This window comes from Bombus pascuorum, chromosome 12, assembly GCF_905332965.1.
Source record: "Bombus pascuorum chromosome 12, iyBomPasc1.1, whole genome shotgun sequence".
Taxonomy (NCBI): Eukaryota; Metazoa; Arthropoda; class Insecta; order Hymenoptera; family Apidae; genus Bombus; species Bombus pascuorum.
The window spans coordinates 6,071,125-6,094,519 of record NC_083499.1 but is presented as its reverse complement, the minus strand read 5'-3'; the positions used below and the strand labels follow the sequence as shown (position 1 = coordinate 6,094,519).

The following is a 23,395-nucleotide window of genomic DNA, read 5'->3' as shown; positions in this document are numbered from 1 at the left end:
AGCAGCGAAAAATATTCATGTGTCGTTGGGTAAGATAGGCCTATATTCGTTTTTAATCATTCGTTAACTAATGCTCAGAAAATTAATTCCGACCGAAAGGAGGTAACATTCAGAAACCAATTTTCTTTATCGATCGATTTACGATCTTTTCGATAATATTAGTTTGATAATTTTCGAAAAATTTCCCTGTGATTCTTAATACGTGTACTATTGGTGATACACAGAGATAGTTGAACGATACGCGAATAATTTGAACAGTATATTCTATATAATTTTATATTTCGGCAATTATTACAATACACAATTTAATAATACAATATAGAAATTTATTCTCTATGTTAACGTGTGCAGTCGTTTTGGTTCTAAGCGATTCTGTTAGTAGGGATTGGTAAGCGACTGATGTCTGTGTAGATCCAAGCAGACAAATTATGTAACACGTACTTTTCTTGATCGACTTTTAAAGCTTTTGTTTTGTTAACACGCACCTATGAAATGTTTGAAATAGTTCTCATACATTAATCAGAAAGCTGCCGTTACATGCTTCTTTACATTTCTTCGAACATTTGCAATCAACAATAGTTATTGTAAATGCATATTGCATATGAATAATGTGTTAATTATTAACTACTCAGAATCAGATATCATTTCCGCATTTGCGGGAGCCATAGTTTCGTCGATCAAGGCCGATTGTCGTAGCGTGTTGTAGATCGGCACGTGATACCCATTCCTCTACTAGATCTATGACGATCTACCGCGTTGCAAAATCGCGAAAGCGCGGAGAATATATGCCTCTATCCGGATGATTGACTATCTTAATTCGATCTGATTTATTCGACCAATGCTTGCAATAAACTCGGTCGATTTATATCAAGAACAAAAATATACAGAATGCTTTCGAAATCGTGGTAAAAATAAGTTGACAATATAGAATAACATTTTTTCGTATAACGATCAGTTTTTAAGAAAATCACATTCGAAAACTCGTATCAAATATACTTGAACTTGGTTAGTCCCCGAGTTGATAAGAACGGACAATCGGTAGTAACTTATTGTACGTGTGAAAATAGGTCGAAATGATGATTTTACGAGTGTCTAATTTTAAGAATGCGGAATTTACAAGTATATGTGTTTTCTTCTAGCAGATATTTCAATGCGTAATGCGTTTTAATCTAATATACTATCTCGTTGCGCGATTCATTCGATATCAAAGTAAACGTCGAACATTTTTAGTCAAAATCGGTCGATTTTTTGATCGTCGACCGTTTGTAGAAGAGAGATTAACGTAATTGGAAGATTAGCTCTGATTCGTTGGAGAACGAAATCGAGGGAAACTGGCGTATTGCGATAGGTAGTATCGTTATCGCCGGAAGATAGCCATCGTTCCAAGTGTGCAAGACAACAAGGTTTTGTATTCTCGGGTCTAGTATCGCGTGAACAGTCGACTCAGCGAAAATTCGATCTTGCTGCGAACGATTTCTAAGTACGTTTCTAGACGAGCCACGAGAATGTCGCTTGAGTGCAATCGTCCATAGGGATAGTCTTCCATGGGATTGAGTATGTTACGGTTATACCAAATGCGACACGTGTATGATCTCGTGAGTTTTAACCGACCATACGTGTATTATCTATTTGACAATAGTTCGTCCATGTAAGACGTCTTCGAAACGACAAGAAATTTGTAAAAACGAAAGGAAAGAAAGTCAATTTAAGCGAGGGAACCTAACAGAAGTTACGAGAATTTAGAAGAAGAGGAAAGACGAACGAGAGCAGTGGTTCATCCGGAGCCAGTCTATATCGTGGTGGAAAGGAACGTCATAGAAAAAGAAAAAATCGAAGAAAGGAACACGCGTGGCCAGTTAGAGCAGCAAGCGGTTGATGATAAAAAAAGATCACGCCATAGGAGGAGGAGTTGGAGAGAAAGGAAGAAAAAGGAGGTGCACACCATAGAGAGGGGGAAGCAAAATCGGGCCAAAGTTTTATTTGTCGTCTCTTGGTTGTCGACGTAACGAGTAACGGTGAAGAAGAAGAGGGCTACGACGATACTCGGCGCCGGCGTTTCGAGCATCGTAAAAATCTGGATAAGTCAAACGATCCATCCTTCCTTCATTGGCCACATTCTTCTCGTCGAACCGGTTGCTTCTTAAGGGACACGGAAACGATCGAGCGCGATGATCGCGTCACGTGTCCAGCCGATCGATACGCTGGCCGATAATGAACCCGGTCGTTGCTCCGATTGGATCGCCAGACAGTCAGACAACGCGAGTTTCTACGACGATCAATCCACCTTACTGCCTTGCCAATTCGCTCGTGCACAGATTCAACCCCCTGACGATCATCATCATCCTCTTAATCCTTGCGTGGACAGTTCTTACAATGGCCAAGGCAAGAATCCGTTCGAATCCCGCTCTGCGGACGTTGGTACGCTTGCTTATCAAGTTTCCCTTCCGTGCATGGAATCGTCGATCCCTATCGAGCAATTGCAACCTCAACTACAGTCTCAATGTAGCCAGCTTCGAGACTGCGCGCAAAATATTCCTCCTAAGGGCGCTAAGAATTGCCAGCTGGGTCCGGTGGACGTCGAAGATTTGGCTCTATGTTTCGAATCCGATAAGCCACAGACGAATTGTTCGTTACGAGTTTATCGGCCGAGTAGTTCGTCGAACTTTCGTCGTCGCGTAAAAGCAACGAGATACGGTCCCTATCCAGGTTCCTTGACGAACGACAAGCAATTTGAACAGCCTGGATTTTCGTTGATGGATGCTTCGTCCAGTGATCTACCGTGTATGGATTGGCTCGGTGGACAATTCTGTGGCTACTTTTCTCAACCGTTTGCTTTTTGCACCGAAGAACGATGGCTTCAGTGTCCAGAAAGCGATCGTTGCCCTCTGTACGACACCACCTACTCGTATGGGCAAAACGTCCTGCCACCGTGCCTGTACGAGGATCTGCCAAACGAGTATTACCAATACGAGTACAACGAGGACGAACAGCTACTCGAGGATTATTTGTAAGTGCTCGGTTCACCGGGCAACGGAGGTTCGAAGTTTCGTTTCTTATTTGTTTGCTCCTATGGTATGGTAGGTATAGGGTTTGGGATTGCAAGGATTGCAAGTGTGAATATATTCGAATGGCGTCTTTGTTGTTCGTTCGTCCTAATAACGTAGTGCATACACGAATATTCAAAGCAATAAGTTATCTTTCTTTCGATTACTCAAATATCAATGAATGGCGCTATAAGATAGCTTATAGACAGGTTTCTCTTTGGAGGATTTTATTGCAGCTTCTACGATAATCCCTGCGTTCGTTTGTGCTCAGCAGACTGTCAATTTTTTGTAGGAAATTGACGTACGCAGAATGCATGTAATATGCAAAAATATATGTAGAATATACGAAGAACGGAATAAGTCCCGTTCCTTGTTTCTACTTTTACGAGATAATAGCTTTAAAGTTCTGTGATTCTGTTTAATCAGCGTTACCGTTACGTTACAAAACATGTTCGAAGTTGTATAAATATGCTCAGTCTAGTGATCATAACGAAGATTAAACGATGAATTTCCAATTAAGTGAAATATGCGTGGGATTGGAAAAATGCGGTCGTTTCGTTCCATGATGGTATGGCCGTACAAGTATCCAGGACATTCTGAAAGAATCTTCGTGTCTAGAGACGTCGATAAGAGGCTTATCATTTCGAAGGGTATATACGTAATAGCAAAGAAAACCGTGGATGGCACGACTATAATAGCATTTTCAAGGAATGGAGAGAACACTGTTCGAAGGTCACTTCATACAAGAGATAACAACCATTTGAGATAGTCGAGACGTGACAAAACGTGTATTTGATGTAAATCTCACCTTCTCCCCGTTATTTACGTCGTTCCATATATATACTCGATTTGTTATAGTCAATTAAAAGGCACGAAATTCTAAATAACAGATAATTATCAGTCATATCGACGTCAAATTTCGAGTGACACAGAAGCAGGTGTAAATCTGTGATTGAACGTTAACGTACTTCTGCTGTTTCGTTTAGGACCCACGATACTTCATGCAGTATCGTGCTTGTTATTCTCATAATCTCACAGTCATTCAATCGTGTCAAAGTTACGTAACAGAGAATGGAAAAAATTATTCTACCAGGTATTTCTCACGTTTAATTCGAAAGCAGCTAGCGAAATTGCGAAAGTACTTGGGCAACTTTTCAGACGAAGGTCTAATCCTGTTGTCCTCCTGGGGACTGTTTGATCATTCTTCTAAATGGAAATTATATTTCAACAGATATTATTAAAACGTAGGTAACGAATAAAGTGTGTTTAAATATTTGGTTTTAGCGTGCAATAATGCAAAATTCCATAGAACACGAAAACGCCAAGAGCAGAGTATTTCAGAATTTGAGAACAAAATATGTAAAAGAACGTGATTGTGAGAGTAGCAGGGTTAACGAGACACGAGATTGCATTAAGAATAGAACATGTGTTTATGCTGTAGGTGTAACGAGAAAAGGAAGGAAAAGTCTCGTGATGCTGCACGTTACCGTCGGAGCAAAGAGACTGACATTTTCTCGGATCTAGCTGCTGCCCTTCCATTGCCATCGGAACAGGCATCTCACTTAGATAAGGCCAGTGTTATGAGACTAGCAATCGCGTATCTGAAAGTGCGCTCAGTGGTTGATTCCTGTAAGTGTTTACATTGAGTTCAACAACATTTTCTTTACTCACAATGTTTCAATCTTCAATATCAATCTATCCTCTCGTTATTCCTTTAGTTCCAGGTACACTGACCAAATCCGAAACATTGAATCACATGGACGAATTATTCTCCAGAGCTCTAAACGGGTTCATGTTGGTGCTATCTAACGACGGTAACATGATCTATCTGTCAGAGAATGTCAGTGATTACCTTGGTGTTTCTCAGGTGCGTTTGTCCGATACGAAAAAGCATTTGCCAACGATGGAAAAGAAGGAAAGAGAGCCGATTTTTTAAGGGAATCTGTTTCTGTTCGTTTTAGATGGACATGATGGGTCAGAGCGTGTACGAGTACAGTCACCCATGCGATCACGACGAATTGCGGGAATGCCTGTCCTCGAAACCGACTGAGAAAAGCGACAAGCGTGCTTGTAGTTTTTTTCTACGACTTAAATGCACACTGACCAGCAAAGGGAGGAAGGTCAATCTAAAGAGCGCTTCCTACAAGGTAAATCGCTTTTTCCAACGGTAAATAAATTTAGTCAGCTGCCGTATGATGTGTAAAAAAATATAACAGTATGTACATATCGATTACGCAATGTTTTCTTTTGTCAGGTGATTCATTGTACCGGTAGGTTAACATATATCCGCAATCCAGTGTCGAATTCATCGGAAATTAGCGACGCGGAACACGAAAGCGACGATGATGGAAATGAACGAGATACTGGAGCCTCGTTGGTGCTACTAGGATGTCCCATACCGCATCCCAGCAATATAGAGATACCGTTGGGACGGCACACTTTCCTCTCGAAGCACAGCCTCAGTATGAAGTTCACATACACTGACGAAAAGTGAGTACGTTTACAGATTATGAAAGTTATGGATAATAAAGCGATGTTCGAGTGTTAAAAAGATGTTTTGTGTATGCCCTTTTTTTTTTTTTATTTCATACGTTAGATTGGCTGAATATCTGGGTTGGAACAGCGAAGAGTTAGTGGGACAATCTGTTTTCGAGTTCTATCACGCCCTCGATAATTTGGCTCTGGATAAATGTTTTAAATCACGTGAGTAGAAGCCAATTGACAGTCATTTGAATAAACGCGATCGTTCACGACCCACTCGCTATTTCAGGAGCGGGCTGCAAATGTTTTATTTGCCTGCGTGCACAAAGAATTTCAATTCGTGACTTTATGAGTCGAATTAATCGAAATATAAATTTTAAAGATAACAAATGACGTTCGATAACATTTGGATAACACGTTTAAAAATGTTTTAATACTTTAAAAGTAAAAAGAGAATTCGTTTTTTAAATTACGCTTATACGGTGGGATTTAAATCTTGCTTGTGATCTCGTTTCGAGCAGAATCTCTTACGATCCCTTCTCGCCCTAATGTTATGCATCTAATACGGAAGAAAGTCATGCGCTGGCACCGATCGATGTGGCTGCCGTGGAAAAAAGGTTGAGTCGTAGGCGTTGGGCGGGAAGAGAGTGTCGGTTGGTATGGGCATGTCGGGTCGGGTGAACGACACCGTAGAAAGAACCATTTCAAGGGCAGCGATCCTCTTAACAAGATTTCAGGAGCTAACATATTTTACGAGTCACTACATTTAATTGGTAGCTAGGACAATAACTGTTTGTACGTGATTTAGCTTTTTGTTATCTTAAGATAACATACAAAATGATTCTTCTGATCAAAACATACTGACGTGTTATCATATAACGCTTAAGCTTCCTTTGATTTTTCTTCCATTAAACAATGCAATCTTTTTTTAACAACTTAATTGTTTTATCGTACGTATTTATGTACATATATATTTAATCTTTCTATGTCCTTGAGATTCTGCATCGTTGTGTTCGGACCACGATAATTTTGTCTCTCGTCCCTTGATTTACGCGAAGGGATCAGTGACACATGCGTTCCGTCCTTCCTGCGAATCGCGATAATGGAACCTTCGAGGAACCATTCAGACCACACATAAACCTCGATAAGCCGACCCATGAGTGGTATAAAAATTTACGGTGCAAATTTCAAGTAATCCTGATCGGTTTCTCGGAAAGTAGCGATAGCGTGGAAAAAATTCTCCTTGTCGTATGAACGATCTCGATAAGGTCACTGATATCAAGAAATTATGGGATTTTCCGTAGTTGTAGCTACCCATGTGACTATAATTACATTCACTATTGCCTCATCCTACTCGATCAGAATTTCACGTTCAACCCAATACGTGCGAGAAATTGGAGGTGGGGGAGGATTGGCAATTCTAGCGCGAAAATTTCGTCATCCAGGAATCGTTTCGTACGCAGTATCCTCACGTCGCGCAGTTATATAGGGTAGATCGCATGATGTAGTACGAGTCCTTGCAAGAGATTCACGAGACTTTGCAACATCACTGATATCCCAATTTCGCGTTGTTCCAGTGTTCAGCAAGGGTCAGTGTGAGACAGTGGCCTACAGATTTCTTGGGAAACGAGGAGGCTACGCGTGGGTCGTGACACAAGCCACCCTGATCCACTGCACCAAACAGCAAAAACCACTTTCCGTCGTCTGCGTGAATTACGTTCTAAGGTAGGACTAATCGATCTTTCGTCGTTCATGTCCATCGGTATGATTGTCTCACAGAGTATCTTCCATTCCGCTTATTTTTGTGTCGCATGCTATTTATACGTGTATGATTTGCGGTTTTATCTTACGCAAGAATTTCCCTCGATAAACTTATACCTGAAAGATGGAGGAGTATTAAATGGAATTTAAACGTTGATATACCTCGATCAATGACGAAAGCGAAACGTGTGATTTTTTTCGAGCGACGAAAGAATTATCGCGTGTTCGTAATGAAAGAAGTCAAGTTCCGCTCGCCTCTTAATATCTTCAATTTATCTCCGCCATCAGGTTACGCGTTTTTCGTTCAGCGAACTCTTTTAGCCAGACCAAGCGATCGCGCCGCTAATCACGCAAGGTAAGTGCTCCGCATGTTTTTCTTACGCTTGCATGCAGACAGATCTCATTTATCGACCAGAATCTGATGTCCATTTCGTCCGTTCTTTTCCCCCCTTTCGTTTACGGAAGATACTTCTGACTATCACTGATTTCTCCGTGCTGTACATTTTACGAGGCGGATTTATTGCGAGAATCAAGGGTTTCAGCCCGTTAAATCCGCCTTTTTTCTCTTCTTGCCCTGACATAGCTATGGAGAACTATAGAGAGCAACATCTTCTGACGTTTGCGTCAGATTTTCGGACATCGGGAGATTAGTACGATGACTTGTGATTAATGCGTACGTTACTTTTCGAGCGAATTCCAGGTGCGTGATACGCACAAGCTCTAGCTGTTTTTCCGCGAAGCGTAGAACGGCTTTCGTTAGTGGCAACCGGCGATAATTGTGACGCAACGTGGCGTTTATGTGAGCTCTGGCAATGAACTACGCGACTTTTGCTCATCGTATTACTACATCGTACCAGTACATAGTAACATTAATTTAAATATGACGGTGCCTGATTATTTAAGAAATCTGTTATCCATATAACGTTCTTTTATTTTTCGAGATACGTTGAAATACGTTCGCCGTGTTTTTATCTTTCAGGTAAAATTGTACAGGCTGTTACAAAGTAATGATTCCATATTTTATATCGAACGGAGGAGAAAAGACTAGAAAAATGTAATTTTGGAACGGTAGGTAGGACGGTTTATTTGAGGATAAGAATAGTAAAACGATTTTTTTACAATTACGTATCATCTATTGAGAAGATAAACAATGAATAAAAGAGGTAGAAGAATCATAAAAAGTCTGTGTAACCAGTCAAACAAACAGGCACGTTGGCATTCAGTAGTTTCTCTATCGGAAAACAAATAAAACGGCTACCGTTTCTTCCTTCGTCTTCCGCATTTATCCCCCACAGTAATTTCGAGTCAGTGGCATCCCCTTCGCGCGTCTCACCCTTCTCTTCTAGCGTAACACGCGTTGAACTAGTCCGTCCCTCGGAGGAGTAAAATGATCGTGGGGCAAGCCGGATCTCGTGGCCCATATAAAGAGGTTCCTGACACCCTTCGTCTTCCCTTACTGGCTCCTCCTTACTTTAGTCGATACGAGCTTGCCATCTGGACGAATCTCGTCCTTACCTCTATTCGTCTAGTTCTCTTCCTTTTCGGAATTTTCCTTATCGTGAAACTTTTTCACGATAATCCACTAATCGGTAATATTAGCAAATTGTTAAGTTACAATTTACAGGCTGTAGATTCTATTTTTTTTTCTTTTTTTTTTTTTTACTTAAAATTTATACAATTTACTCTTTCATCTGTTTCGTTAGCAAACTTGGTAACCGTATGTGAAAATATTTATTAATAAAGATGATTTGTAAGATTCCACGAATAACATAGAATTTTACGAATATTAGTTCAATTGTGCGAGATAAACCAGATTTCATTCTTCCCTCTTGCCTTTTTGCTCAGCATTCTGCTGCTTGCTTCTGGATGTGGTTTGCGGTTTATCGCTCCCCGGAGTATCTGCCCGATTTCTGTCGCGTCGGTTTTATCGTCGTGGAAAATTCGAAATCGATGCGGTTATGAGACACGCTTTAAGTCGCGGAAGGGAAACTTTTATCGACGATGAACGGTGAGCGAAGATCCTCGTGTTTAAGCGAAACGAATAATATGACGTTCGTTGCATCGGTATTATTGCTGAGTGGACGAGAAATTTGTTTATGCAGGCAGAAAAGCGTGCGCGATTCGCGACGTGCCAAATTTTTTGAACGCGCCAATTTACGTTTCGTAACTCGGAATATCGTAAGCCCGAGGCGCAAGCCATATCGTAATTATGAAATGAGCGATATACGCGTCTCGAGTTTAACTCTTTTTAAGCTGTTCTTATGAAAGAACGATTAATTTTTTACGCGTTGTGCATACGATATCTAAAAACGAGCCAACATTTTTACGAAACACTATCAGTTCTTTACGATTCGGAGTACATACTTTCAAAGCTCTTTTCGAGGATGAAAGAGAAGGATAAGTTTTTTTCGTAAACCTGCGGTGACACTTTCTCGCTCTACTATTTTTCATCGATCTTCGCGGGTCTCGTCGCGCTGGAAGGTCAGCTCTTTTAAAGCACAGATGAAAGTGGTCTTCAACGCGGAATTTCAATTTTCCATCCCTGCAAAGTCTTCTTTATTATCCCGAGAAAAGTGCATTTGTGCAACCGTTACCACCATTCAATTCAAACGAATCTCCCCTATATTTCTCTGTATCAGAATTTCTCCAAAAATTCCAAATACCGAATTTCAACGTTTTCAAATTCCATGTATTTTAAATTTGGAGTTTCTCTGTTATCGCTCGAAACAGGAACTTTCTATTCGTTTTGAAGTAAATTCTATGTACCGAGTTCCTACATTTCTGGATTCTATTTGCTTAGCTTTATTTGAGACGGGAACTTTCGATTCGACATTGGAACAGAAATTTCTCCCAACTCAAAATTTCTCGGAAGAATGTCCAGCCACTAAATTCTCAAGTTTCTGAATTCCATTTGCCAAATTCGAAATATCTTGGAACTTTCGATTCCTTTTGAAACACATTGCACTCCTCTTAATGTAACAAATTTCACAGTTCCCTGTAATACATCGATTGAAGCAGCCAGAAAATCGCGTAGGTGGATGGGTTGGGGGAGTTAACGAGCAGTCGAAAAAAGTGGGTTGCCCATACCCAGAGAGTGAAAGCTCCGATGTCCGAATGTTAGGGCAGCAGGGCGCGTGGCGTCGCGGCGCTTGCGCGACTTGCGTATCTCGCGGCTCGTTCTCCGTTAGCCGCGTTCCTCTCGCGGTCGTCGATACTGCTCTTGTTCAGCAGTGTCAGTTGGCGCGACCCCGAACGAAAGTGAGAGCAGTCAGTTGAAGGGGAGAAAGTCGGTCGAGCGCGCAAACTCGGTCGCGTGGTTCCCTCGCCATCAGCAGCCCGTAACAATTCTACGAACGCAATTCCACCCAGCGAACGAACCACGGTGTTCGTCGCGCTTATCATTCTCTCGAGTGTAAGTAGCAGCGCGTGTTTCGTCCTAAAAGTTCGCTCGAAGATCATCTTCGATCCTCGAAGTCAAGGATAATTTTTCTCGTTTCGAATTGATCGTGGGTTCGTTTGGAAAACGGGGCTGTTGTGCATCGTAGCTGATACACGCGCGGGTCGATCGATGCATCAGGGCACGGCGGGCTATCGCGCAGTCGACGCTTCATTGAGAAGTCGCGGCCAGTTTTCGGAACATCTGCTGAGCGACTGACCGAGCGGTACGGCAAGTGGCAAAGGTGACGCATCTTTCGGTTGTAGAGGGGTCACGGTGTTGCGGAAGTAGCGTTGGAATCGAAACAAACAGGGTTGTGAGATTCCAAGTGACAGGCGGGTTCTAGGGACCGAGGGTAGGTTTGGTATTTGAGGCTCGAGCTTTTTGGAGGGGCTGTTTCGGTTGGTAGGATCGATCCTCTTAAAGGGTATGTATGAGGGAAACGAGGACGTCGATTACGTCTATGTGTTCATTCATCACTGTTCAGCTACCGTTGATTCGTAGTTTCGCGTTGTAATATCAAAGTTTGCTCACGATATTCTCGCAACGCTCTGTGTATAAATGTATCTCTTCTGTGAATCTCAGTGGCGATGATGAATCTCTTGGTGTTTGACGTTAACGGTTGTTTATTTATCGTTCGCGAAGAAACCGCGGAAGAATGTTGCGTTCAACTATCCCGACATAAGGATTTGATTATACGTAATAAAGATTTATTGAAGTAGAATTTACAACTTTGCAATCGAGCGGTGCAAAGTGATTTTACCACGTGATAGTAGCGTTTCTTGGAAGATTCTAAAGATTCATGGAAATAGAATGTAGTATCTCGTGATGGAGCGATGTAAAGTGACCGTATTGGTGATAGTGGCGTTTTTTAAAAGGCGAATAGGAAACGCGCCGGAAGTACACCGCTTCGAACATATACGTACTTACGCGTGCGGATACATAACGTCTGGTGGACACGCGATAGCGGACTAGATCTCCGAGTGTTAACATTACCGTGCAATTCGAATGGATATTCAAGTTTCTTGACTATACGAGCCTGTGGGAAGCGAGACTTCCTGCTGCTTGTCGGAATAGTATCTCTCGGTACATCCTGACGCGTGGGCAAACGCATTGAACATACAAATGTAGATAGCCTAATGTACAACCTTCTACTTGAGAATCTATTCGAAAAAAGCCATAATATCGTCACCTAATTTGCTTGAGATGATACTTCGAACGTTTGTCGAGTCATACGGTATCCTTATACCGTTGTAAAGAAAGAGAATTTGCAATGGTGTGCATTAATATTTAAAAGTGTTTGATCGGAAAAGGAATAAATGCAGTTTCTTTGGATTGTCAAGTTGTTGCAATATAAATATCTAATCGGTGATAATTGTGGTTATCATCAGCCGAAGATAAATATAAATTTGTCGTAGCCGAGAGAGCAAAGGAGAAGCAGAAATACAGCTTACTGTGTGATTAACCCATTAAGAGACGATATTGCGTTAATACATTTCATTTGCAATTCTTTCCAGTTAATTTACATTTATTATGAAAAAGACTTTCAAGGATTTATTTAATACGTATTTTTATCAGTTAGTATTTCCACCTTCATCCGTTTCCTTTCTTTAACACGATTTAAAACAATTGAAATTTATTTACAATGCTGTAACATACATAAGAAATTACGTAATAAACTACTTCATTCAATATTCTCATCTTTCGTTTCAATGTTTTATTTATACTTCGCCGAAGTCAAAGTCCTAAAGATGACAAAATTACTGGCATTAAATCCCTTGTTGCTCTAATTTGCATTATTGCAATTTGAATATTTTCCGATCAGATGTTCAAATATCAGAAACGCGATGAGGATAATTAATCAACGTCCCTGCAGCCGGTGATGCTGGTGTCGCGCGATAATCACGCTGTTTCGATCTCGAGCCGATTACGCGATTTCGCGATTACGACTTTTCTCGATCCGATCACGGTGCGTTGGAACGCGACAATGTCCAACCGAATACAACCAGCCACGCTCTTTTTCCCTTATCGTTTTATTTTTCAGTTGTCTCGCCTGCCTATAGGCCAGCCAGAGAACAGGCGATACTCGCATCATGCCTTGGGGGAAACGTACGGGTCTTTTCCATCTCGAGGCTCCCTCTCGTCTCGTTTCGTCTTGTTCCGTTTCTTATATCATCGGTGTTTACGACTTCCAAATAGGAAGCTAACAATACGCACGCGTTATGCAACGATGTAGATAACATTTACACGGTAGCCAGCGACGAAGATACGCGTATCGCGCACTACAGATCGATCATATTTTCATCACGTGATCGGATACAAAATTGGGCAATTGGATTTCTACATACGTAGTCCTTTTTCTCTATGTTTCAACAAGGCAGAATACACATGTACAGTGTGAAACGATTTTTAAAACTTTGCCCGCAAACTTCCGATCGCTTTAGATGCAATCGCGTTTTTCTATTGGAGGGTGTTTTAAATTCAAGGAAAATACGATAGAATCGTATAAATTGAAAAAAAGATTCTTAAGGAAGAAGATTATTATTATAACTTGTAGCGTGATTTCTAGTTCCCATTCTATGCTAATGAATAGATCATGAATTTTTATGTTACTATTTGACACGTAACATGCAAAAATATGTAAAATATCCGAGAATATGTATTCGCTGGACAAAACAACTTTCTGTCCATTATTTTCTAATTATCTTTGGGAAAATACGAATTTACATAAATATCCGTAGTCTACAAATCTGCTAATTGGTAAATTATGAAAAATTCTTTGCTGAGTTGAAGCTGACGCGAGGTTACGGCGTAAGAAACTGGAACAGTGACGCGCAGTTAAATTCGTAGTAGCAGTTTTAAATTAAAAGATGCGTTTCTTTAAGTCTCAGACTAACGACTACGTGATTAAGTCCTGTTTAGATTTGCTCGTATGATTTGGCTTGATTGTGAGAAGTGAGTTTCATAAAAGACGTTGCTCGGTTTTCGCGGCCGCAGAGGCGAGAATCGCGTGGCGCGTCATGCGAGCGACCTTGACTGCCAGCCGGCTCGATTGCATAAGGATCGTTTTCAGTGACGATAGGAGTGGCACGAGGTGGGGTAGATAGATCCGATCGACTACATATCGATCGATATCTATTACTAAACTACAGTGGACAATACTATTTTTTCGCTTCTGACGATCCAAGTCAAACAGCAATTCTTCTTTCGTTGATATCAACATTTCAAGTCACCGTCTAGATTTAGAAAAACATATTTGAGAATCAGATCAACAGCCGTTTGTAGAAATCGGTGTATCGTCGATACGTTCGAGAGATTCGTATCCTGCCCTACTTCGTAAATTTCCATCAATTTCTTATCTAAAAAAGGCCTTGCTGCTAACATTCACGATTTGCGCACGTTGTTCACGATTTACCAATGACGGTCAATTGTCCCGTTCGTATACGCCATTCTACTAATGTGTGCGTCCTCTATGTCAGATAACACAATCCCTATCTTCTATCGATATATGAATTATACTTGGCTTTATCGGAAAATGTCGACGCCAGCTGGTGATGAATTTCTTATCAAACTGCCAGGGAAGAATCGCAAAGTGAGAAAGTGATTCAGTACGTTTTAAGAATTTATTCAAGTACCATAACGATGTAACTGTGCTACGATTCAATGAGGAAAGGTAGTAGGGGTATCTTATTTTCGGTAGAAAAATCAGGAGCTAAGTAAACCTGGAGGAATAAAAAAAAGAAGTTCCTTTGATATCAAAATCATGCGGAAAGAAAATCAAAGCTACTTCTTAATATTCGTCGAATTATAATAATCGTACAAATGATGCGTAGAATTTCATTTATCCAAACTCACAATGGGACAAACAGTTCGTACGTACTACGTGGAGTTGGATTTATAGAAAGAAAATTTTAATCAGTACCCATTCATTCAATTGAACTCCTGTTAATCGCACCTCGTCTATTCGAACGTGAAATTAGCGAGGAAAATTTATGAAGTTCGTTCGAATAATTTTTACCAAACTACGACTTCTCTCCTTTCCTTCGTCACCTCCTTCGATCTAAGGAAACTGCACAATTGGGTCGTCTTACGCGATCAGCATTAATTCTGACAAACACGATAACCACGCTGCAACTACGATAGGAACCCATGCGAATTAAACCATTGACAATCTCTGAGTCCATCGGAAGGGACGTAAGAACGGTCGAAGAGAATCCTTGTGTTCGAAAGAAAGATAGACGGAAGAAGAAAGAGAGAAGATCGCCGCGGAAGCCGATGACGCGAGCGGTCAGCAAGCGAGATTTCCTCGGATTAGCGTCTCGTGACACACATTTCAGAGCGTCGTCGGCGAGTAGTGACTGATTACGTGCGTACCACCACCAAGAAGAAGAAGAAGGGGCATTTGTGTGCACAAGAGTAACAATTAGATCGCAACAAATCGAACGATCCTGTTGTTGGCTGACAGAAGGAGGGGAAACGTATTGGAACGATTTGAGAGTTGGCGCGACACTCACCGTCAGTGATCCTCGGATTTGCTCGTGTATCGCGATCTCGATAGATCGCTGCATCCTTCGGAGAATCGCAGTTACTGTTCGCGCAATTGTCGCGCTTCGTCACTTCGAGTTTGTCACGGTAAAGCACACGTGCCCGTGTAGTCTGTCTCGATTATTGATAGTAGTACGATCTATGGAAATTTTGGACGCGAAGTTTTGTGGAAGGTTCGAGTTAATAGAAATGAAATTCAATCGAATTAAACATGCAAAAGTTGATTGGACGTTGATAAAACGGTGCTGGAAGTGTGTGCGTATATCTGTATAGGAAAAGAGCGATAGCAAGGGGAAAAGTTAAATCTCTAAAAAGAGGCGTGAGAAGGCGATTCGATTGATAGGTAGATCGAGAGCAAGGCCAAAGCACACCGAAATAAATTAACGCTAGCTATAAAGGGCTATTAATATTTGCCCAATTCGCGACTCGAATTTAATCCTACAACGACGAAAGTAAATGTATTCACGTATGGATTGGAAAACGGGGATCGTCGACAAATGGATATAAATTGCAGGAAGATCGTGAATTATTTTGAATTGATTTAGGTCGTCGTAAACGATGTCGAAACCATATCAACGTTTCGTGATCTAGTTCGTAGCGAATTCTGTTTCGTCTATGTTACATTATGATTGTATAAATGGCGAATACGAAGGAAGAGGAATTCATCTCCTTTCGAAAGATCATTCTTTTCTTTCTTTTTTCTACGGACGAATTCTTTTCGAAGGAGAATAAAATAGTGTTTGTACAATCCCTGCTGCGGTATTATAACCCGTGGTATTATAAAACGTTGAAGCTAAATAGCTTTCGAGGGAGACCGCGGCACACATTTAAGGTTCGGAACGATGTACGTTATCGTTCGGTTTCCAACACATTACGCAATACGCATCACTGGCACCGCTAAATATTTTTAACTTAAATATGCCCACACAGTGCACAGCCCAGTCGAGCTTCCAGCAATTTTATAACCCGCATGAAACTTAATAATTTATTATCGGGTTCGAGGGGACCGCTCTTCAACCTGCTGCCGTTATATATTGCGTTATAGGTTTCGAGAAACTCGCTGATACTTTGCACAAACGTTATTTTATTTTCTAGCTATATATTCGCTAGAAAAAAAAAACGATGGAAGATTTTAGTCTATTCTTAACTCGTACGTAAGTAACAACCGATAACAGAATATTTTCTGTTATATATAGATTTAATGTCACACGACCGGAAATGTCGCGTCAATTATTTTTCTTTCCTTAACGAATTATGACGGATCGTGAGATTTTATTCTTGTTGACGTTGCCTCTGCTACACGGTTTCAGTTTGTGTATGATACGATTATCGTGTCGTATGCTTCCGCGCAGTCTAAAATAAGTTGGTCCATTGTGACTGATACGTTGCATTCTTCACATAGGGGAGTTCGGTCCTTTGTTAATAGACGCAAGTGGAAAATTTTCGTGTGGTCTATTCGGACACGAGTAATAGCAACTTGGTCTCTTCGGGTAGCAAGGGAATTATATCATTATTGTTATACAAAAATCTTATATTTAAAGAAAATTAGTATAAAAAAAGGAGTAACTTTGCCAACTCTAATCGTTATCGTACCTGTATATTCGAAAATACTGGCCCAGTTTTATTAGTTACGGAGCGTTTGTAAATTCCGTCAGTTCCATTTTATTCGTAACACGAGATATTACTAGACTTTCCCTGTTTCGGTACGAGAGAACTACAAATGAAACAAGGAGGTGTCCTTCGCGAGGTTTTTCGCGAGCCAGGCAGCGTTGTTTAGACCGAACCGCGAGGAACTTGCCAAATTGGACGTCTATCGAAATCGCTTCGAAATGGAACGCGGAGTTGTTGAAGAAACTACGGAGCAACAACACGGCGTGTTGCGTGACGGGATCGCGTTAATGATCGCGCGTGGATCGTCGCGCGTGTTTCAGGTATTCGCGATGGAAGCCGCGTGTCGGCCACGAGAGTTGGCGCGCAAGTTCGACGTCCTCGATTAAAGCGTTTCTACGCTGGCTGGATATTTTTAAGTTCGTCCACGATAACCGCGATATACGAGACGTCGGTGCCAATTTGAACACTATAAAGTTTTTTTCCAAAGAGATGCTCGCGAGAAACGGGTTAATGGGTTGCAAAATATACGAGCCTTTTAAAAGACGAACCAATCAACGTCACTTTTTATCAATTTCTCAATTTCATTACACCGACGCGCGATTGATATTCAACCTTTTGAAGCTACTCGAACTATTCGCGTATATTCCTCTCTGAACGATGTTACGAACAATCGTAAATTGGAAAGTAAATTTGAAAAAGACGATATGTACGGCCCTGTTACGCTTTTCTAATTAATTCTCCCTTCTATCAGTGTCTCGATTTGATCGTTCAGTCACGCGATTTAAGTAGTAAAGCAACAGACCAGTTAATGATGTGACTCATCGAACGTTTATTTATCTCCGCTTTTCATCGAGTGGAAGGTAAATTTCGACAGATAAATTTCCTTATTCTAAGCTGTGTAAACGAAAGAAAAAAGAGCTCCAAAATTCTTCTACCCGATATAGATATCGGCGCTGTCTCGTTTATCGAGCTTGACTTGACACGGCAAATACATCCGAGAAAAAGTCGAGTTTTGGATATCTGTGCTTATGTGTGATTAAGTAACACGCGATATACAAAGATAAATACCAAGGTATATACAGTAAAGATTGATGCAGGCTATGGTCGGTATGGTACGATGGATGACACGTTTATCGAACACTTGCGTACATAGGAAAATGAAGTTGTTGAAATTACAATTGGTACAAAGGAGGGAATTTTCTTTTTGTCAATAGACAGTAGGATACGAGAACGAAGACGCGGAAGACTGGCTCGTTTTTCTTGTTAGAATGGTGGGCTTTCCTTACCATCGACGTCGTAAACGACTATAAAAGGGGGGCCAGGCTTTTATCTCGATCCCCGGCTGGGATTAACTTGATCCCAGCGGACCGTACTTTCTTGCGTTCGGCTTTCCCACGAAAAAATCGACCGCGCGTACCTGCTCCGAGTGTCGCGACAAAAACACGGAAGAGGATCACAGGCGAATAGTCCAAGGTACGCGTACAGAATATAGGTCAGAAAGGAGGTGAAAAGGATACAGACTCCGTTAACGCTACGTTAAAACTATCTACTTATACTGGGTTATATATAGCCAATTAGAATCGAAAGAGTAGCGAGCGTATAAATAGAGAAATGGTAAGCTCAACTAATTATACTACGACAAGTTTTATCTTTACTTGGTTTCTGTAATATTGGACGTGGAAGTGCATTTCTTATTCTATCCCGAGGCGCTGTAAATAATTACCAACTGAATTAAGTCGAATCTGGCGCAAAAATTTTCTCTATTTATACGTTTTTATAAAAGTTAATATTAACGCGAGCAATAACGTTGGCGTATCCTAGGGAATCTGTAAAAACAAACAGTATCAGTCGATTTCAATTGATTTTGTAGTTACAGTGACAATTGCCCATCCACCATATTCCGATGTTACGTAAAACGATACGTCAGGTACCTGTATGTCATTTGCATTTAACGAGAGATACTCGGTGTTTCCCACAGACATACATAGTTCGATAACCGACCAGATAGCGTCCCATTCTGTAACCAGTTAACCAAAACACCGTAATTCCTATTGAGATTCAAAGAACCGAAATCGAATCGAAAGGAGGTCGCAAAAGCTCGCCGTGACGCATGTGTAGTTGGAGGATGTGGAGCGATAAGAGCATCGAACCCACGTAAATTATCGCGGGAACGTAGGGAAAGGGGCAGCGAGCATAGAGTATTTTCGTTTCAACCAGAAAGCGTTCCTTGCTACAGTTTTTTTATTTGTTTGTCTAGATTTCCAACTCACATATTTGTCACACAACTCCACATCTCTACCGACCAATTTATCTATTTTTTTTTTTCATCGTTCACGCATTTTTCCGTCGACCTATTTCGCTTCGCTGTTCCTTCCTCTGTTAGTTTAATAATAGTTTCTGCTATATATCAACCATTCTTTATGAACTAATTATCGAACAACACCACCGACCGCTGTTCTTGTCACGTCCAGCTATCGAACTCTTCTTGCCAGTCGTCTCCACCTCTTCTATCTTGCCATTGAAGATTTCGTAACGAGTAAAGGTTTATCTTCGACTGGTAGATAATCTGTCGCGCGCTTTACACTGCGCCGTGCCGCGACGCGGCGCGACGCCCGCGCTAGTGAATCGCCGTACCTCGTGCGCGAGAGAAAGCCTTCTTTTTCGCGGCAGTCGCTCGACCGCACGTCACCGTGTTTAATAGCGTATAGAGATCAGCAGTGTCTATAGATTCGATCAATATTGTCGGCGATCGCGCGGCTGGCAGTCCAATTCAGAAAACTTGTCGTTGCTCGTATCCAGTGAATATCATCTTCGTTTGCTTGATCGTTGGAATTAAGAGTATTTCGTTGGAGTGCATTAAGCTATTGACTCGTTGATAAGAGTCGAGGTGCGCGGCCAGAAAATTGGAACGGAAAATCGGAGTGAAAAATTGGTGGATCTTGTAACAATAAAATATAGTTAGGTTTGTTTGATATTTTATTATTTCCTCTTTTCGAATCTGTTCTTTTTTTTTTCTCGCCAGTCGATCGTGCGATTCATCACGTAGTAATTTCCGTATGAATATATCAGAAATTCACGCGAAAATCACGCAATCGGCTTGTCATGAAATTCCACGATAAAACGAATCGCCGTTTCCGCAGCGTGACGCGTCATACCTTGGCATTTTGTGGAATTTTAGTCCTATCGCGTAATAGTCGAATTCCAAAACGTTGTTCACGTAACTGCCTTCTTTTTTATTCTCAGACCGTTTTCGTTTTAACGTCATCTCTTACGTTACTGGTAACTCAACTTCTTACGACATTCGTAACTATGAATATTCAAAGAATCGCCGATAATGTACGCGCATTCTACATTAGCCGGCCTTCCGATCTGCACATCTCGGCAATTTTTTTTTCCGTTAATCGGCAAGAGTTGATTTAGGGGCAAAAATCATCGTACAGACAATCTCGGATATTCAAAGTAACTAATTTATTTATCGGTGAGACGAACAGAAAAGGACGTTAAAACGCATCGAGTAAATACGTCAAGGGATATATATTTAGGTGATCGAATGTCTCTCAAGCGAAATTTATTTTTCCAACATTAAAAAATACCGCAAGCTCCAGCGAAACATTAAAAAGCTGTTGTGTATGATATTTTATTTCAATTCCACGACGAACGTTTTCCTACAACACGTAGAATCTCTTCCTTCTGCTAAAACGAAACCGAGATTGGAATATAAAAGTTGGAATATTAAAAATTAAAAATTAGAAATCGCCGGCGAGTTTTAATTCGTCGTATATCCTTGGCTCCGTATACGCGACATTTAGATTTTTCCTAATTTTACCGGCCACTCCGAAAAGTTAAAACTCGTTAGAGCTCCTCTTTATCCAATCTATTCCTACCAATTTATCGATGTTCGTCGTAGTTCGTATAAATCGATCAGCGTAATTTACTCGTCTGCTTGTTATCGGTCAGTTATCGCGTACATCGTCGTACGATTGAAGCACGTTCGGATGGAGAGAGATAGATAACCGATCCAGTGACAAAGCGTGGTCGCGTGGAATTAGCTCATGTATCGCCGGGTAACAGCCAGAACCGAACGATCGAAAGAGCGGAATCGCGATTTGCAAATCGAACGGGTGAATGAGGAACGGGTGACGCGAGGCCGACTCGCCGACGCACACGCTCGCGCGGCCGTTGCAGCAAATGCAGCAAGCGCGATCTTCCGAGCCAGTCTCGCCAGTGCGAGTGCAACGTTTCTGCTGTTAGTGTCAGTGCCAGTGCCAATCGGGCGTCGTTCGGACATTTGCCGGAACAGTCACGTCGGGAGATCGCGTGTTCGCCTCTGTCTCGCGCCGCATCCTCTTCTCTTCTCCCATTCGTCTCGTTTTCCTTTTCACTCGCTTCGACATCGCTGCCTTTTCGTTTCCGCTCTTGAAAGAGATGTTGAGACGTAACTCGGTGCTGAGAACTGGCGATTTGCAATTAAATCCGGGAAGTTGAAACTTCGGGTGTAGATTCGGAAGATGTAGATTCGCAAAGATACCGTTTACGAGCGAGTATACTGCAAGATCGTTAATAGCTGTGATACTTGTGATTCGATGAAGGGAAAGGAGCGCAAGTTGCAGTTAACAGGAGGACCGTCCCGTCTCATATAGATTTCTCTGAAGTTTACACACAAGGTATCGAAATTCCCAGAATCGCCAACAGGTTTCCGAGACCGAAGTACCGCTGTAAGCCGCGAAACGTCAGATCAACGTGACAAAGCGCAGGAACGGGCAATCGCTCGTTATTCGTCGCGATTCTTCGGTTTATTCATTTTTGTTCCGCGTTAAAACATCCGACGATAGGCGAGGGACAGCCGAGGGAGAGAATGATCACTCGGATCGTACGATCGATCAATTTTCACAGGAAGGGTGGCTGATAGACGAGCGTTGATCGTGGTTCGGTTCGTTACATAACGAACCGCTATCCAAACGGCAAACCACTGGCAAACACACACGGGGGACGCAATTTCTTCCCGCTGTGTATCGCCCGCGAAACCGGACACTACACGTTTTTTTTTTCTCCACCATGTAATATTACGTTTTTCCTCGCAACGTGAACAAACACATTCACGTCGTCGTCCATAATCGTGACGATCTTCAGCTGTGGACGTCAAACGCGCACGGAGGCTCGTTCGTTGTATCCCAGCCAAAATCCTTGCCATCGCGTTGACGAGTTACGAACGTTATTTTCGCGCCTGGTGAACGGACGCGCGCGCCGCGTTTTCCGCCTCAAGGGCAGCCCTCGTTAGCGCCTTGGATCTTAGGAAGACACTTTCGATCCTCCCTGGTGATAGAGTAGATATTCGATGCTAATGGATACCGAGTTTGATCGCAGCCAGTTGCTGCGAGTCTGAAAGCAAAACGTCTTCTCTCGTTTGGATGACAGAATCCTAACGTATCTCCACAATTCTAAATTCCGATAAACTCCAATACACACGTGTCTACGTTCTCCTTCTTCTAAAGTCTAACAGCCGTATTTCGTATTTTGTAATTCGTATCTCGACAAGATTTAAAGACGAGAATTTCGTTAGGACCCACTTGCACTCGTACCCAGTATCTGCCTCGTTCTCCGGGCTTCTGATCTCGTCGCTTTGTTTGTCCAGCCACTCACTGAAGCGTCCTATTGTTCTCTCGATCGACGTCAAAGCGAAGACAGAGCACGAATCCCTTTTCTTCGGGGCGAGAAGCGCGAACGAGGCAAAGGCCGCGAAGCAGAACGCGTGTTGTGTCCGATTCGTGCCAAAATCATTGGCAAAGCAAAGCCCTCCTCTCTTTCTCGCTCTCTGTTCGCTTCTTGCTCGCTCCCCTTCCAGACACACATCGCAAAGAGAAACGAACAGCAGTCGAGGGAAAGAGCGATTGACGCGTGGGCGACAAATTTTCCGTGCAGGGATGAGGATGGTTGACGTATAGGAGGAATAGAAAAACAGTAGGGGGCCATGGGTATACCAGATGGAAACCGAAGGGAAGAGGGGACTGATCCCACGTGCTCGATTGCACAAGTAACCCGGCGGTCGGCCGTCACTCTATTTTTAACAATACCGGCCGCATATTTAACTTGCACCTAACTCAACCTAATCGCTCTTTCTCTCTCTCTATGCGTCTCTTTCTCTCCTAAATTCCCTATCGTTTCGTCGCACGGTTCACATGACCGTTCGTCGTTTTCTCTGTCTAAACGTTCAAACTCGCGGATTCTTGTCGTCACTTCCCCTGTCAGAGAGATGGGGCATAAATTTGGGCCATTGCCTAGGTGGTAGTGAGTCGTCGTGTATCGTGTATGTAAACTAGCGTCATCGAGCACAAAATTATAAAGTTTCGCTACCATTGAGAATAATGTACGGTGCATACAGAAAGCGCGTCTATTCTATATCGAATAATTAGGTTCGAGATTATGAAATATCGTTTAGTAGTTTAGTTTCGTACGAGTGTGCAAGCGTTTAATGGTATGAAAGTGAAGCATGGAAGCCGACAAATGCTCCCTTAGAATT

General features: G+C 41.9%; 1 protein-coding gene across 3 annotated transcripts in view; it reads left to right on the top strand.

Moving 5' to 3' along the window:
• The window catches only part of LOC132912763 (protein similar), a 36,679-nt gene that overhangs the window by 2,515 nt on the left and 10,769 nt on the right, over positions 1-23,395 (top strand). For 2 of the 3 annotated variants that reach the window (XM_060970467.1, XM_060970468.1), the window contains exons 2-7: positions 4,486-4,673; positions 4,763-4,911; positions 5,006-5,191; positions 5,299-5,534; positions 5,641-5,747; positions 7,103-7,250. In XM_060970467.1, the coding sequence (XP_060826450.1) occupies positions 4,486-4,673; positions 4,763-4,911; positions 5,006-5,191; positions 5,299-5,534; positions 5,641-5,747; positions 7,103-7,250 (1,014 nt within the window). Of the gene's footprint in view, positions 1-1,415; positions 3,008-4,485; positions 4,674-4,762; positions 4,912-5,005; positions 5,192-5,298; positions 5,535-5,640; positions 5,748-7,102; positions 7,251-23,395 lie in introns of those variants that run through there. The other variant, XM_060970466.1, reaches the window with a different exon arrangement.